At 41.4% G+C, this 16,452-nt stretch overlaps 3 protein-coding genes across 8 annotated transcripts; 1 reads left to right on the top strand and 2 right to left on the bottom strand.

Annotated features, from left to right (window-relative positions):
* Window positions 1–154: 154 nt before the first annotated feature.
* On the bottom strand, window positions 155–3,414 carry Nct (Nicastrin). Its single transcript, XM_077414617.1, has 8 exons — window positions 3,182–3,414; window positions 3,003–3,101; window positions 2,545–2,882; window positions 2,075–2,462; window positions 1,574–1,991; window positions 1,037–1,476; window positions 784–976; window positions 155–714 (listed from the first exon to the last, which is right to left on the bottom strand). The coding sequence occupies exons 1-8, from the start codon at window positions 3,231–3,233 to the stop codon at window positions 696–698; spliced, it is 1,947 nt and encodes a 648-aa protein (XP_077270743.1). The 5' UTR covers window positions 3,234–3,414; the 3' UTR covers window positions 155–695.
* A 187-nt stretch (window positions 3,415–3,601) lies between these two features.
* Bora (aurora kinase A activator-like protein bora) lies at window positions 3,602–7,853 on the top strand. Its single transcript, XM_077414622.1, has 6 exons — window positions 3,602–4,362; window positions 4,465–4,756; window positions 4,820–4,905; window positions 4,981–5,175; window positions 5,312–5,534; window positions 6,253–7,853. Exons 1-6 carry the CDS (start codon window positions 4,099–4,101, stop codon window positions 6,723–6,725), a joined length of 1,533 nt encoding a protein of 510 aa, XP_077270748.1. The 5' UTR covers window positions 3,602–4,098; the 3' UTR covers window positions 6,726–7,853.
* On the bottom strand, window positions 7,836–16,260 carry LOC143901964 (uncharacterized). 6 transcript variants are annotated; one of them, XM_077414623.1, is made up of 6 exons: window positions 16,134–16,260; window positions 13,459–13,871; window positions 12,903–13,333; window positions 12,471–12,774; window positions 12,268–12,373; window positions 7,836–12,174 (listed from the first exon to the last, which is right to left on the bottom strand). In XM_077414623.1, exons 2-6 carry the CDS (start codon window positions 13,847–13,849, stop codon window positions 11,892–11,894), a joined length of 1,515 nt encoding a protein of 504 aa, XP_077270749.1. In that variant the 5' UTR covers window positions 13,850–13,871; window positions 16,134–16,260; the 3' UTR covers window positions 7,836–11,891. The 6 variants fall into 6 exon arrangements, with proteins under 6 accessions (XP_077270749.1, XP_077270750.1, XP_077270753.1 ...); XM_077414624.1 differs by lacking the exon at window positions 16,134–16,260 and adding an exon at window positions 15,903–16,090; XM_077414627.1 differs by lacking the exon at window positions 16,134–16,260 and adding an exon at window positions 15,549–15,874.
* Between the last annotated feature and the right edge of the window lie 192 nt (window positions 16,261–16,452).

Raw genomic sequence — 16,452 nt, 5'->3', positions numbered from 1 at the left:
TACACCATTGCGCCAACGAAGAGCGATACATTGCATATAAAGCGAAGATGATTAGGGAAATATGCACTAGAGATTTAATATTTGTGGAAAAAAAAAAATTTCTTAAAAACTAAACTTGAAAGAAAGGGGGGGAGAAAGAGATATACTTTTCCGCTATTGTTTTATGATTCATATTTCGATTTTTTAACGTTACACGAATAATCAATTTTAATCGTTAAAGTTGCTGTATTCTAGCATTTTTATGTAATTTTCATTTTAAAAATCTTACCACTACCTAAATCTTACGACTACCTTAAATACACATTCATTCATTTATATACATGCGCACACAACACAAAGCTACTAAACTTATCGAATTTTCCGTTTCAGTCATCTAATGTCTTTTCTCGTATAACTTCATAAATAATTAATAATATAGGTAGAGAAAGTAGAGGAAATATTCACCTTGCCATTTACATTAAGTGTCAAAAATGCGTCCGTGATTTTTTTCAAATGAACCACTGTGGATGGAGCGATGACGAGAAATAAGCTAATTATAAAGATAACAATGCGAGACACATCCGGGTATTTTTCGGGGTATAAAATAATCGTCCGAGGGCGTACCACACATACAGTTAAAGGCTAGTTACCGGAACATCTTGATTTTCTCGATGATTATCCAACCTGGTCATTGATATGTGGTCCGCGGCGTATCCCTAGCAATCAGCGGTCCTCCTGAAAATGTCATTAGTATAAGTATATGTATGCGGTGCAATGTACTTTTTGCAGAAAGACGATACAAACCTCGAGTTAAATAACACATCGGCTCGATTATTGACCAGCCATACGAACACAAACGAGAAACAGGCGACCAAACTACCCAGAATCAGACTAAAGCGTTCCGTCGCTGCCGCTGGTTTAAGAAACATTCTAACGCTTAACGTTTGCCATATAGATTCTGTCCAAGTCGAGTAGACACCCGATTTCATGTCGTATTCTGTAACAAGAGAAACAATTGGATATGCCCATATCTATCGCGAATAACGTAGCAACTTACCTTCGATAATAAACGCGGGACTCACAGCCGTACTGTAATTGACGGTTGAATTGATACACAAGCCCGAAAAGTTCTGACCGCCCATCCAAGCAAGCCGATTTTCGTGGCACGTCGTTTCGTTCATATCATAGAGCTTTTCGCCCGTCAGGTAGGCCAAAAGCTGTCCCGTCAAAGTCGTCGCGATGTTGAGCACTCTGTGCACCCCGACGTACAACGGCAAGACCTGATCGACCAATTTGGCATTAGGCGCCGAAGCCGCGCGAAACAGAGTACACTTGGCGCTCTCCAAATAGCAGTATAGCATTTCCGCGGTGAGCTTCTCCATGGATATCGGTAGATCGACGGGCTCCGGCGCCTTGCCCGTCACTTCCCGGTAAAGCTCATTAGCAACCTGAAGAGCAATTTTCGCTAAATCTGATGCAAGCGCGCTAGTATCGTTTCTAAAACATGATACACAAGAGAATCTCAATAATACAAAATCAAGTAATGCTAAAACCTGAGGTATGTATTAAAATCGAACAAATTACGTGTATGTACCTATCAAAACTAAGACTCTCTGCGTCATCCAAGATACCATTGTAATATCGGTTCTTAAACTGTCTCTCGTGATTGGTTATAACAATGGTCGTTAGATTTGGTTTCGCCTCCAGGAAACTTTGCACGGACGTGGGTGGAACGCTACCATTTATAACCGTCGCGCTATAACCAGTCAACCATCTATAACCATTCAACGCGCGCTGCAAACGTTTGATTATGTCGTCGTTGCCATTGCTATGAAGAAATATGTCTCCCTTGCCCAACTGGCCAAATTCGATCACAGTCTGGATATCGTCGAGTTTCAAATTGATTCCGCCAAGGGCGTTAAAATTGTTCTGCTTCAAGTCGTAAACCATACGACTGGATCCTATGTAATCAAACGCCTCTCCATTCAGCAAAGAGAACACAACGTTCGTATCTGGATATAATAATGAGAATATATATATATATTGTTTACATTTGAATATCTCGTGACAATTCTGAGGAAAGATCAATACGTACTGTTGACAGTGGCATTTAAGACATTTAGATAGTACGCGGTGGCAAGCATCGTGACCAGTCCTGTTATTGTATTACCGGCACCGGGCGACACACCGTCGAATAACGACGACGCGTCCAATCGCGCCGTTACCATTATCACCGTATTGTTATTCTCGTCGAGAGGCGCCAGGGGCCAGTGTATGTTCCTATCCCCGAGGGGGTCACAAAACGGCGTCGGATTGAAATTCATCATGAAATCCGAACGCTTTATGCAAGATTCCGAGTTAACGGCGGCGTGCATGAACGACTTCATTTCTATCGCGCAGAGAGATCTCTGATACTGCGTCTCCAGGTCGTGCGCGTTATGCGCCCAGAAACAGGTCTTTATGGCCTCCAGGATTGTCTGATTCTGTAAACACGATACTTTTAACATTTGGTCCATAAGGCGCACTTTCGGCACGCAAATTCGTTCTGTTACAATCTCGTCCGACCTCTGTGTAGAACATAGGGAACGGCCAATCTTCCATGAGCAACGCAGATCCGAAAGGGTTCCACGGTTCCGTCTCGTTGCACTTCTTATAACCGGAATATCGATTTGGGCACTGGTCCTCGGGCGAATACTTCGACGGACGTTCGTGGCTGGCATTCCTCGTCAGCAGCACGCCATTTATGTTGTTCGTGTTCTTCAGTCTTACAAGCGTGCTTCTGTCGAACATTGCGAACGGCAGGACCACGGTGTACGGGCCGGCGGTGGAATTTTTTTCTATCCAGGCGATATCGTCGTCCACCTCGACCAAGTGTACCACACCTACGCTTCCCGATCTACTGGCTGTAAATAACGGAAACGTCGCAAACGTCAGTAAAGTAAACTTGAAATGGTCGAGAAGAAGACTTGAGGATCAACAATCGTGGAAGTGACGGGCGAGGGGGAACGAGTGGCGATTCTTACAGGAACATCCGAATTGATGTGTGCCATTGTGCTTTCGGAAACACGCAGCTACACCCTCCAAAGGCATGTATATCATATCCTTTATTCTTTCGGAGGTCACTGGAAATAAAATAATTCCGATAATTGCGATACACTGAAATTGAATAGCGCGTAAGACACGTGGAGCTCGGGGGGGTTACCTGAATTTATGATGACGACTGCCAAAACGTACTTCCACATTTCCATCGCCATGTTCCGTTGTTATCGCTCGTGCTCGAGAGTACCAGAGATTTATGCAATTCGACCAGAATTTCGGGGCATTACCTGGTGCCGTTAGGATACATCTCGAACGCGAGAATCGAGATATGAAAACAATTAATGACACATCGTATGAGTCATGGCAAAGCTGTGTGCAGTGTGCTCAGCAGTTGTGGACGTTGTGGTAGAGTTCCTATAATAACTCTACACTCTACAGCAGTGCTCAGACTGCTCAGTGTGCTGTTACTTTTATTTCGAAGCGCCTCGTCTCTCAAAATGTGAACGTTGAACTACGTAGCCAATATCCACGAATCCCGTAGGTAATGTCCATGATTTGGCATTTGTGGTTCTCTTCCGTGCTGTTCGCGATTTTTTTGTTCTTTTCCGAAGAGAACCAAAAAATCGTGAATTTTGAACATAACACAAAAGAGAACCACAAAATTGACAAAATCGTGAACATTATCACAAAATTTAAGTTGTGGATATAGCGCGGAAGCGAACCATAAAATCGTGGACATTATCTACGGGATTCATGAATATTGGCCACGTAGTTCAACGTCCATATGGACGTAGAGAGGCGCTTCAAGGTAAAGTTTTCAATTTGAAACGAATCTGACATGTTCAAAAGTTCGAAAATTCCAATCGCTTATTGGATATCGAAGCCCTCCGGGCCTCCGGTTTGTAATTCGTAAACGGGCTTTCGCGAGTAGAGAATCTACCATCAAAGTCTCGCGGCGGAAATTGCCCGTTCGTGGAGAGGCTGAATTGGGCTGAATTTCGAATTGATTATGAGTGCGAAGCTACGCAGAGTGGCAAGGTGTGCAACGTCCGTTTCTCCGAGCGGATTGTTTTGATTGTCATGGAGCAGAGACGGGACACGCCGAACGAAAAGCGGAAGGGGGAGAGCAGTCCGTTGGCGTGCAGTCCCTGGAGGCGCGGGACTCCGGTGAAGCGAAACGATAATCACTTGAAACTACTGACATATCAAAACGGCGCGCAATGCCTGCCGTTTCATATGACACCACCGTCCAAGCTGAGGAAGTTCATCACCAAGAATCCCTTCGAGCCTGATTTGATCAACAGACTGCACCTGTCCACGATCAGCCCGACCGTGTTCGCCAAGGTCATTTTGCTTGCGGAAGCTCCGTAAAGGAGTACCTCGATCGACAGTGAGTACCTATGCTGACAGCGAGCGCTAATCGCTAAAATTGCTGGCGATATTTAGGTTCCCAGTCCTGCGCAACAGTCCCCGGAATTTACGTGGAGCATAGAGGAGCTAGCTCACATGAAACCGGCGAGGATCGAGGATTCACCGGTACATCAGGTGCATTCTCCCGATCTGGAACTGGAGACTCGGGCCCAAGCAGCTATAGATCGATTCTTTAAGCAGAATCAGATAATTCCCAGCCCGTGGGACGTCAAGCAGGAGGACAAACCCCTTTTAGCCCTGGACACTCCCAACAGGCTTTTGAACGACTTAAATTCTACTCAGGAACCTTCGAAGATGACGAAAGATGGTAGGGACTAATAAGAGATCGATATTTCGAAATTGATCGATCTCATCGCCGTTGTATTTTTAGCCTGGAGTCAGACGATATTGTCTCTACCTCTGGATCTGCCTCCGAACGTGGAAGAAGTTTTAAAGCCCTTCTTCAATTTTACTCAGGTTTGCCTGTAGTGGCTGTCGAGATGGAAGTATGATTATCTCTCTTTTTGATAAAAATATTCTTGTTTTCCGAAGGAACAAAATGTAGACGGCGACGATGTAAATTCGAGCAACAATTCGCTCAGGAGAAAATTATTTTTCTGTCATGACGAGGGCACTGACAACGATGAGAGTTTTACGTCGTTGTCACCGGTTAAAATGAGCGAGTCCATGGCGTTATCTTGCAGCCCTCCTCAAAGTGGCATGTTTGTTCACGGTACTCCGTTAAAGGTACGTAAATAACAGTGTTACACATTCAAGTAATTTTTTTTATATAACAGTAGCAATTTTGTACTTCGGCAAATAAGATTGATTATGGTCTATAGTTCATGCATACCGCTAAAATTAACGTGATGATGTATTTCAGAGACTACAAACTAGACGGCGAAGCAATAGATCATCCATAGTGATATCTGAAAACTTATCGCTACCTAACATGTCGCCGATACATGAAGCTGAGAACAATAGGTTGTACGAAAGAGCTAAACATTGCTCTTCGGCCACTCGGTTAAACTTTATAATAGACATGAGCACAGACGAAATAGCTGGAAGAAAAGATCAAAGTTCAGTCAATGGCTATCATTCGTTAGGTAAATTAGCTTTTCGTTATAGCCTAATTTTTCAATACATTTTTTACCCTTTATTTTTATATTATCTTCACTTATATAACTCTTTGGAAAAGGAGTTGCCTGTATTGCTCTAACGAAATGGGAAAGGTAACTTACCCATTATCGTTCTAATGAACAAACTGCTCACAGCATGACAACAGATTGGCAGTAGATTTGCTCAAATTTCGCAACAGATCTTTGCCGATATAATCTGCTAACAAGTTTCTAACGAAAAATCGAGCAGAATCTGTTATTTCACAAACATTAAAAATAGAACACATCATTTAAATGGTTACGAAATGGCAAGTTTTGTTGAGTTTTTACAGCCATTATATTCTGTTAACAGATTCTTATATTTCTGCTGGCATTCTGTCGACAGAATTTGCAGCAGACACTTTTGAAATTTGTTCTCGATAGATTTGGCTAACGGGAATGATAAGGAAAGTTGACAGTATCAATGTTGCGTACTTGCATAAAGCAGATTGTATCATAGTTAGAATTCTGAAGAGTTCAGTTAAATAAGTGACAAATATCGAAAGAAAGGGTTTAAACATAGTTTTACGTTGACTCTGTCCTTAGAGAAAAGTAAATATCAAATAATTATTGTATTACTTTTCCCATTAAAGTATTGTAGTATTAATGCCTATCACAAGCAAAATGGATATACTCGTAACAATACTTTGTTAAAAATATGTTTTAGATATGCCCAGTATGGAAATTGACGTGAAACGTACTGGAGACAGTGACAAATTGATAATTATAAATAATGATAAAACAAATGCACGTGATTCCATTAATATGGAGGAATTACCAAAATGTATAAATTCGACTGACAATATTGTGCATTCCAGCGCCGTTGTATTTAGTGATAAGGAACATAATAAGGAAACGGCAAGTTTTTTACGTGAAAATCATAAACGGAGTAACATAATGTCCGGCGCGTTCGAGCACCAAAGTATCTCGAATTCAGTTCAAGACACTGGTTATCAAACTCACAGTATGAATAGCGCAATGTGTACAATAGACAGTTACAATACTTCAACGAATCACAAAACTCTCTGGAATGAAAAAATAGCGATGTCCAAAGATTATACTCAACTATCTTGGAGAGAAAACATTAGAAACGTATTTAGCTCTACACCTTCCAAACATAATAAAAAAAGTGGAACTTAAATGGAATCATAGAAGTCGAATTCATAGACGAAATGCTCAAGTAGATCACAATATTTAGCTCACAATTATCATAAAAAAATATAGCGAATGTGTATGATTTATTTTTTGTCATAAATTTATTCTTAACCCTTATATTATAATCAATTGAATTAAATTGCTTTTTGATAAGTGGATCTCAATTTGATGTAGGCAATATTATTTTCTTCGCATGTCGAACTTGACGTTTTAAAATTATTTAATCTAATTGAATTGAATCTGACTAGCCTATATGATTTTCACGAGGATGTTATTCTATTTTGTAATGTGCTATGGAATATGGATTTCAATTATATAAATATCTCGTCGAGATACTTTTATGTTGCTATATTCTTAACATTTGTTCAGTCAAAATGTTACGTTAAACGTAACGTCTCGAAACTTTTGTTAAGAAAAAATTGACTCCAGATTATTCAAAAGAAACATTTTACATTTTTTAATCATTTCTTTATGATCAACATTATTGTATTGGCGTATATTATTAATATTAGAAATTCACCCGACAAACTCAGAGATTGTCGGGGGCACCATAAGGATCATTTTTTGCAAATGGACCCGGGGTCGGAAACGCGTTGTTACTTGATTCTTATAGCTCCAGTAATAGATTCTGTAACTCGTTATGTTGTCGTTAAGTGCTCATAACGATAGTTGTGCAGGTATACTATATAGTAAAAAAGCTGCGCAACGACAATATAACGATAACGATTGAAAGTTTGTCCAAATATTCTGTATATTAAAGTATGCCATAATTGCTATGTGGAATAAAAAATGCTGAATAAAATAAGCAACAAGTTTTGCAATTTTCTTCATTTGTTTCATTAGATAAAATTTTCTTGTGGTTACAGCCTAAAATATTAAATATACTCAAGATATATATATATAAGCAAGATCAAAAACTTAACAAACATTTTACAGCATGATTCATCTAAAATGAGTAATAATAATAATAATAATGATATATATAATTATAATATTACATATTACGCCAACAAAATTCTTATAATATACAATCTGTGTAGGTATATACATACATACATATATACGTACGCGTGTGTGTGTGTGTGTGTGTGTGTGTGTGTGTTTTGTGTGTGTACATATAAATTAACATATCTCTGATCTTCCAAACCCAAAGGATTCTGCATTTGGCACGATGTCATGTAATGGAAGCAAACCAAACACATCATGTCTTTTGATTGTCCCTGGCTAGTTACAATGACACATCGTAATCTGCTTTGCTCCATACTTTGTGTTTTTTTTTGTGTCTGTCATAGGATGACTTCGCCTGTCAGCCGGTTGTGATAACAGTGTATATCTCCGCGTAAAACGTACGACAACGTACGAATAATTGTATTGATTTTGCGAATTTACATCGTTTAACGAGTCGGCGCGATGCGTTAAGAAAAAGGAAAGATATGCGATGTTAATACTTATTCTTTCTACGTAATGCAATTACAGAGTAACAGTCTATCCCCCCTCGTCGTACCGACTCCGCGATTAACGCGATTGCACTTAAGCCCATTTCTTCGACGAAAACCGGCTGACTAGAGTATTTCGCCCAATGTCAGGATTTACTGGTGTATTGCTTTACATTATGTGACTAATCGATTTAATTCTACCCTTTTTAAACCTATCGATTAGCTACACAGTATTATGATCGATGAATGGCATCCCACTCTCTATAGCAGATTAATTTAGAATTAGCTATACGTGGAAGAGCAGATCTTCAGTCATAGCAAACGCGAGCTAGACTAAGAGAATATTAACAAATCGTGAAGCTATAACATTAAATTTCCGTACGTTTATCAATTTGAAGATGCCAGCTTGTTTTAAGTTCGATATCAAGGTAGAGTATTCAAGGTGTGAGTAAGAATGCCAGTTAATTAATAATATTTATATATTATATATATATATATATATATATATATATATAATATAAAAAATATATATAATATATATATATATATATATATATATAACTCTATTTTTCGTTAAACAACATAATATAGAATTCTAACACTTCGGATACACTGAAGTATAACAATGATAATATTGTATTCATTCTTGCAATATATCACAGAAATAATAACAGTAAAATAAAATTCAAAAACAACAAAAAGATAGATTGCTTGTAGCTAAATTTTATATAAATCATGCAATGTTGAGCATAGTGTAATACACATGGAATAATTTCAATTTGGAAGATGTAAAAATCTTGAAATGTGGTCATTCTTCCAATTTCATTTAAATAATATTATTTTTCTTTTATTAAATAAATTCGATATTTATCATATTGAGCATGGCATTCTTTCTTGCACCTTCAGTGAATTTTCTTCTGGTGTAGCTGACTAGCTACAATCACATTAAATATTTGATGTAGCGCATCCTGTTTATTATACAAATTGTGTTTTCTAATTCTCTTTAGAAGATGTCTGCCGTACGAGCGATTAAAATTTTCGACTTTACAACTTGCAATGACTGATCTACTGCTTTAACAGAAACGGAATACCGAAAGACGTTAGACGTTTTGAAATTATTATTCATTTAAGACTGTTTGAATCCTATACTTATGCCAATGGCGTACGTAATTATGAATTTATGCTATGAAACTAGCATAATTCTATAATGTTGACGGTGAACTCTTTGAGCGATACATTAAAGGATCGTCGTAAGTAATCCCAGATGAATTCCGAAATGACTAATAGAATGCATTTGCGAAATTTGTCGGAGCCACGTTTCGCGCATCATGAACGTTGATATGTAGAAATCGTATCAGGTTGCGCTACAACAGTTGCATTTCTCTCTCTCCCTCTCTCTCATTCAGAGTCACTAATATTTATACTTTGTAGATTGATATTTAAGCTAATAAACTGCGTACCAGCGAATTATTAGGAAGAACCTTTATCACGCGGGCAGTGCCCTGTAAAAATATATGTTCTCTCTATATTGAACTACGTATTAATGTATACAAGACCAGTTTGCCTAATATTCTTTCGCGCGTGCGCATGCCTTTGTAGCACACGTACATATCTTACAATTACAAGGTATTATCAAATCCCTCCTTTTCTACTTCTCTCTTCTTAGTGTTACGATTTTTTTTTACAAAAATAGGTTGTCTTTCCATGTAGTGCTATTTTTCATCTCCATCCGATTTTAATTAACATCTCAGCACGATTGCTATATATTCAGTTTCCAACTGAATACCAAAACTGGTCTATGGATACATTAGAAGGTCTACATATGTACAACACTGTTCAAAATCATCTTGAAAGCCACAAAGAGAGTAGAAAAAGACGTGAAATGATAACATTTCTTCGTTTCGAAATCATGCTGAATGTATCTCAATATCTTTTTTATTTCCTTTTTAAATATTTTTTTGATAATACGTTTGTGGCACATATGTTGTACATGTGCAACAATGCACACGGCGTGTTTATATGCACAGAGTGCCCTCAAATTCGCGTGTGAAAACTGTAATGAAAAGTCTGTGAAAAACTAAAGATTCTTCTTAATCGCAATCGATGATCTTTTTCAACCACAAAAATTGTAAATCTGATAAAATTTACGATGTACAATTAATTTTAATAATTGTACATTCACAAATGGCGCGTATATTTTTGTAATTTAATTTGTTTAACGCGTAAAATTAGTGTTAACCGGTTCTACATGCAGACAAGTCAATATTGAACAAAGTCTAAAGTGCTTACATATTGAAAACTGTTAAAAAAAAAAAAAAAAAAAAAATTAAGAACGTGAACTTTTATAACTCAGTTTTTCATAAACTTTCACGCTATTTCATCGTCGCTAATTTGGGAACACCTTGTACATATGTACAATCAAACTCCCTTATTCCTAACCGGTTAAACTTCCGTAAACACGATACCTCTCCTCTTCCACGATTTCATATTCGTCATTTTTATAACATATGTGGAATAAGTGACGAACGAGGTATGTATGGTCGCGGACAGAAAGGTTGTCCGAAAGGTTGTCCGACTTTAAGCCGTATTCATAGTATGAATACGGGTGTATAAGTCGGACAACCTTTCTGTCCACGAGTTTACATATATGTACGAACGCAAGCGTGCGTGCGCGATGACATCTTGTGTATGCGCAAACAGAAAGATTTGTTTCATCTCGAGTCAAGAATCGGGGAGTCCGACTATAAATACATGAATGAGTATGTCAGGCTTGACGCGTGCAATGTGTACATCTGCATATACATGCACGTATACATACATTTTATATACATATATACACATATACATAGAAATATGTGTATGCGTGTAATCTTTTTTTAAATATATTATCGCGCGCGCCGCACGATCTCTCTCTCTCTCTCTCTATTGAATACGATTGACCTGTCTCAAAAATAACGAGACTAGCACTCTTTGAAGTAAAATAATGGTAACACTGGGCTTCAAATCGGGCTGTGATTTTGATGTCGGAAATCGCCGCGTTACGTTTGAAAACAATAGGTCTCGTTACTGTTGGGACAGGCTTCGTGACAGCAGATGTTGATTATGCCTCTATACATATCTACAAAAAAAAGGACAAAAGAAAACTGTAGAACTTTATCATTAATTAAACTCTCTATGACTTAATATAATCGTCTTGCAACAGTTCTGAAATGATTATTATTACTTCAGTATGTAATAATTTCTTTTATCGATATATATTCCACGTACTATTCAATTGTATCATTGTTTCAACAATGTGTTTAAAAAGTATCTCTTTAACACTACATCTCTATTATTGCTTGTTGTTTAGTGCTACCGAATGTATTTTGGCATATAGCATGTTGTAAACCCTGAGCAACCACACCAATCAATTCGAAATGCATCTAACAACCCTCTCTTTTACTTAGCACAACTAGAAGTTATATGGAAGAATTTACATGCGCGTTTTTTTGTTGTGTTTACAACGAGAAACTGGCCTGACCAAAGAAATTTCCATCAAAGTCGATCTAAACGCGTTTAGAAATGAATGAAGAATTTACTGACGATACTATAGAACAAAAGTACTTTCTTGTTACTAGATGGTAAAATTCCCAAGTGCTTCCGACTCGCGCACAAGCGGGAAGCTCTCGATAACATATCGTACACTTTTTTCGAAATGTAACAAAATGTGTTAACGTTAACCCCTAATTTGTTTTAGGTATCGATTTCCCTCCTTCCAGTCTCGCCATCTCTTACGTTTTTTCTCCGTGCTCGAGTAATCGCTCGTTGTAGAACGTTTTTTTGGCTTTGCGACAACTCCCGATTTCGATGCCGTATTAATACCTTGTGTTACATGATGCGTTCTACTGTGATTTAGCGCTGTACTAACGCCAGCCAAATTCAGAAGCGCGTCCGCACCTTCTGCAATCTTTCTTTGTTCATCAAAATCTGGATTTAGTTCCTCCTCGTTCGAATGTTTGCTGCAAAAGAAATAAAAAAAAAAAAAAAAAACGATAAAATTTACTTGTTCGCGCAATATTTACGTCGATCGTACGTGATTAATTTATCTTTACCTTTCCAATTTTATCGAGTTGATACAGCTATAAGTATGATCTTCACTGGAACTCCTGGTAATTACAGGCACCAGCTTTTCCGATTCCGGCAATTTTCGTTTACGATCTGTGTTAAAACATATATTAATACATAAGTATATGAATTGTCTCAACGAAATACAGACAGGGACTCTATCTTTTATTATTTCGCATACGTTCAATACCTTTATTGTGATTCAAAATGATAGGTCCATGCTTGAAGGAAAGCATAGCGGCAGCCGCTGCATCGACGTCGCTGTCTATCTCGGTTTCTGCGCTATCATTAATATTGCTAGACGCCAGTCTTTTGGATAGATACGGAAAGAGAACCGGATCTGGGAGACGTGCATTTACGCATTTTCTGGACACCTTTTCCGACGAAGACAAATTCTGGGTTGTAGGGGGAGGAAAAGGAGCGCGAGACAACGCCTGAATCAGATTTGGACGATATTGCGCATCCACCATCCACAATGATCCTTTTCCTAAATTCTAAGAAAGAAAAAAAAAGAATAGAAAGTTATATAAACGTTCGATATGACGCGACGTTAACGCGATGACTCTCATCGATAAATCTCGCGGTGCGCTTTCTCGAAGAGAAATTTGCCTCGTACACTCACCGGAGCTTTCTCCACCTTCCGAAAGCATTTATTCAGGCTCAAATTGTGTCTGACAGAATTTTTCCATCCAGTAGGGGCGTTCCTAAAGTATGGGAAGTGTTCCAGAATCCATGCGTAAACCTCCTTCACGGGCAGCGCCTTTACGGGACTATCTTCGATAGCCATAAATATGAGGCAGGAGAATGAATATGGTGGTTTGCTATTTCTGTGCAAATGAGGATCATACGGTATATGGGTAGGATGCTTGTTGCGATTAGACATTGGCAAATTATTGTTGCTCAAACAAATCTTCGTTTGATTACTTGGCGAAATATTGCAATGACTTTTCGCAGATTCCTGAAATATTTGCGCGGGCTTTTGACAATTCTTGGCGGGATGCTGATAGTTTTGTCCGTTTCCGTTCAGCGTCACGCCGGCCTTTCCATTAGTCTCTATCGACGCAGCGTCATAAAGAAAAACAAGAAAGGATAAAGTTAACGTAAATTCTAATAAATTCTAACGAATACTCGACACTCACAAGCACAGTGCGGGATGTATTTCGAGCCGCGCATCTTACCTGGACAGAAACTATCATCCAAGCTTGATACGGAATTGGTGTTCTCAGAAAAATCTGCTATATCGTCGCAGATATTGTTATTCAGCATGTTCTCGTGTTTCATGTCTTTGGAGGGGTTCGAAATGTCCAAACCCTTAAGTAAATTCTGCTGGTGCAGCCAACTGAGAGACGTCAGTTCGTCGTCCGACTGATTGTTCTTCTCCGTCGACTTGTCCCATCTGGGAATTTCACTTTGACATTCGTTGGTCGAGTTTGTGTCAGCCAGAACGCTGGCGTTCTCCTTCTCCTTGTCGTTCATCGCATACGCGTTCTCGCCGAAATTATAATCCTGAGATGAATTCAGTTCTATGTCAGTTTCGATACCCGATGCATCAGGCCTATCTGGCGGCATGTTGCACAGAGTCTTCTAGTCACTGCAAGCAAAATTATTTATATAACATATTTCACGCCAAAAATACAAAACATTGCGGAAACTTAAAAGAGTACTACTGCTTCCGCGAATGTTTTCTATAAAAAAAGAAAAAAAAAGATAACTTGCACCTGAACCTGTATAATATAAAGTATTTAAAGAGTCCAGGTTGTGTGTACAGGGTGTCGCAAAACAGACGGTGCAACCAAAAAAGGGACGATCTCTCGTGGAAAGATAAACACAGTGTGCAGAATGGGATCTCTTTTCCTTCCTGGTACATATATCAGCTTACGGTAAACCCGGGGGTAAAACGTTTCCTCTCTCTCTCTCTCCCCCTTTACGTTCTTACAACATTAAGGAAACTCGTCGACTTGGGGAAAATCTATCGCCATCTCCGGATTAAAAAATAAATATCTTCGAGCCGGATATCGCCCATGTCCGTGGAACCACCCGGCCGAGGGAAGTTTCGCGGATCATCTCCCGACGCTGCAATATATCGCGTTACGACATAAAAATCCACGCGGCAAGAAACCGCAGAAAATGGGCCTCCGGACGCTTTTCTATTTTTGGGGTGCCGCGCGGCCGAGGCGCCGTGGATAGAGATAGAGAGAGAGCGGGAGAGAGAGAGAGAGGGAGAGAGAGAGAGAGGGAGAGAGAGGGAGAGAGGAAGGGAGAGGGAGAGAGAGAGAGAGAGAGAGAGAGAGAGAGAGAGAGAGAGAGAGAGAGAGAGAAGGGGAGAGTATTGCGGAATTGAAATCTCCGCGCATGTGAGCCGCGCTCGCTCGCGCGAGCTGGCGAGAGTGGCGAGGCCATCAGCGAGCGCCACGCGGACGGAGGGGGGACGGGATTGTTTATCCGCTCGACTAATAAGCGACAAAATGGCCGGCGCTATCACGCGGAATCGCGCATCGGAATTTCAAATGGGACATCACGCCGCGAACGAGTGTCATCTTCGGCGGCGTCGCGTCGTCGTCACCATCATCATCATTTGTCGCCGTCGCGATACTCGCGATCAGGCTGATAGCAGAGAACGTAAACGACGTAAGCGTCGTAGACGTGGACGTGAAGTAAAGCCAGAGAAGCACGTAAACGTAGATGAGGCTAAATAGTCATACATTTACGTTTAGGTCTTTCTCTGATGCCTTACTTTACGTCGACGACGCCTTACGCTTACGTACATAAGTACGTTCTCTTCCATCAGCCTCACTCGTGTTCCGAATGTCCCCCCCTCCCCCTCCACCCGCCCCGTGGAATTTGCAATTAATGGCGTCCACCCGCGTTGCACACCTCCGGCAACGTGCTCCCGACGCGCTCTCGCGTCCCTCTCGCGACGCGCTCGTCCGATTTAATAATGACGAATCGGCGAGACACTCTCCCGATGTCCCGATGTCTCGCGGTTACCGCGAGACGAGCTTTCAAGTCCCCGCGATCTCACGGGGAGAGATGCAGAGAGATCGGCGGGCGCGATCGCGGTCGCGGTCGCGGCCGGACAATCTTCCAGCGCGACGAGCACGTGAGGACGATTCTCTGCTCCGCGCGAGACGATTCGCGACGTCCGTCGCGTCGCGAGACTCGCTAGGAGTTCGCGTCTCCCCGTCCCCGCGGGAAATTGGAGCGCGGCGAACCGGAAGAGTGTCGGCGGCCCCGCGGCGGTCGGGCGGGTCGTGACGACCTGCATTACTTGTTGAATTCAAATATGGAGCTGATAACGATTACGAAACGCGATGGCAAACGCGAAAATGGCCACGACATCGCACACGAACACGCGCACACGTACACGCACGCACGACGCGGAGCCTCCCGGCGATGCACTCGCGGGAATTACATAAGATAAACCGAGCGTCGCCTTCGCGAGTCGACGACGGGAAAAGGGGCGCGACGGGACGCGGGTTTTAGGCGCCCCGGTTTTGCTCCGCTCTCGGCGTCGGCTCCCCGGAGTCGCGCCACGCTCCGCGGACACCTCGCGGGGATCTCGCGGATTCGCGTCTCGCCGTTCGCCGTTTCCCCGTTTGCGAACGCAACGGGTCTCACTCACGTGCGGGCGACAGCCTCGCGTCGCCGTCGCGTCGTCGTGCGGTCGCTCCCCCCCGAACGCCCGCGAGTATGTACCACTTTTGCGTCTCCGCGCGTCTCGCACTCGCGTGGCCGCGACTCTCCCGCGGGAAACCGCACCGCACCGCACCGCACCGCGCACCACACCGCATCGCCCGTGGGAGCGGGATTGGGTCGGTCGCCGCTTGCGCCAATCGCGGATGAATAAACTCACGGTATCACGGCGGGCAGACGGTGGTCTCCGTTAATTCGCGCGAGACGGGCATCACGGGCATCGCAGGTAGGCACACTCTACACAACATCCAGCTGATCGAGACGCCATATTTTGACGTCATCACGTGGATGCCCCCACCCCGCCGGGGGTATATCCACGCGTCCACGCGTGTATATCTATCGCGATTCGATATATCGCGCGCGCGCGCGATTCTTCGACTCGAAGCGGGAAGAGAAAAACGAAAAACTCGAACTCGATAAAATACTATTGAAGACAATTTTACGGAAATTCGGATAATTGTTGAAATTTAGCCGTATAT

Source organism: Temnothorax americanus, unplaced genomic scaffold (genome assembly GCF_048541705.1).
Source record: "Temnothorax americanus isolate GAGA-0224 unplaced genomic scaffold, ASM4854170v1 Scaffold37, whole genome shotgun sequence".
NCBI lineage: Eukaryota > Metazoa > Arthropoda > Insecta > Hymenoptera > Formicidae > Temnothorax > Temnothorax americanus.
Note: the sequence above shows the minus strand (reverse complement) of the source record. Positions and strands in the feature narration are given on the sequence as shown.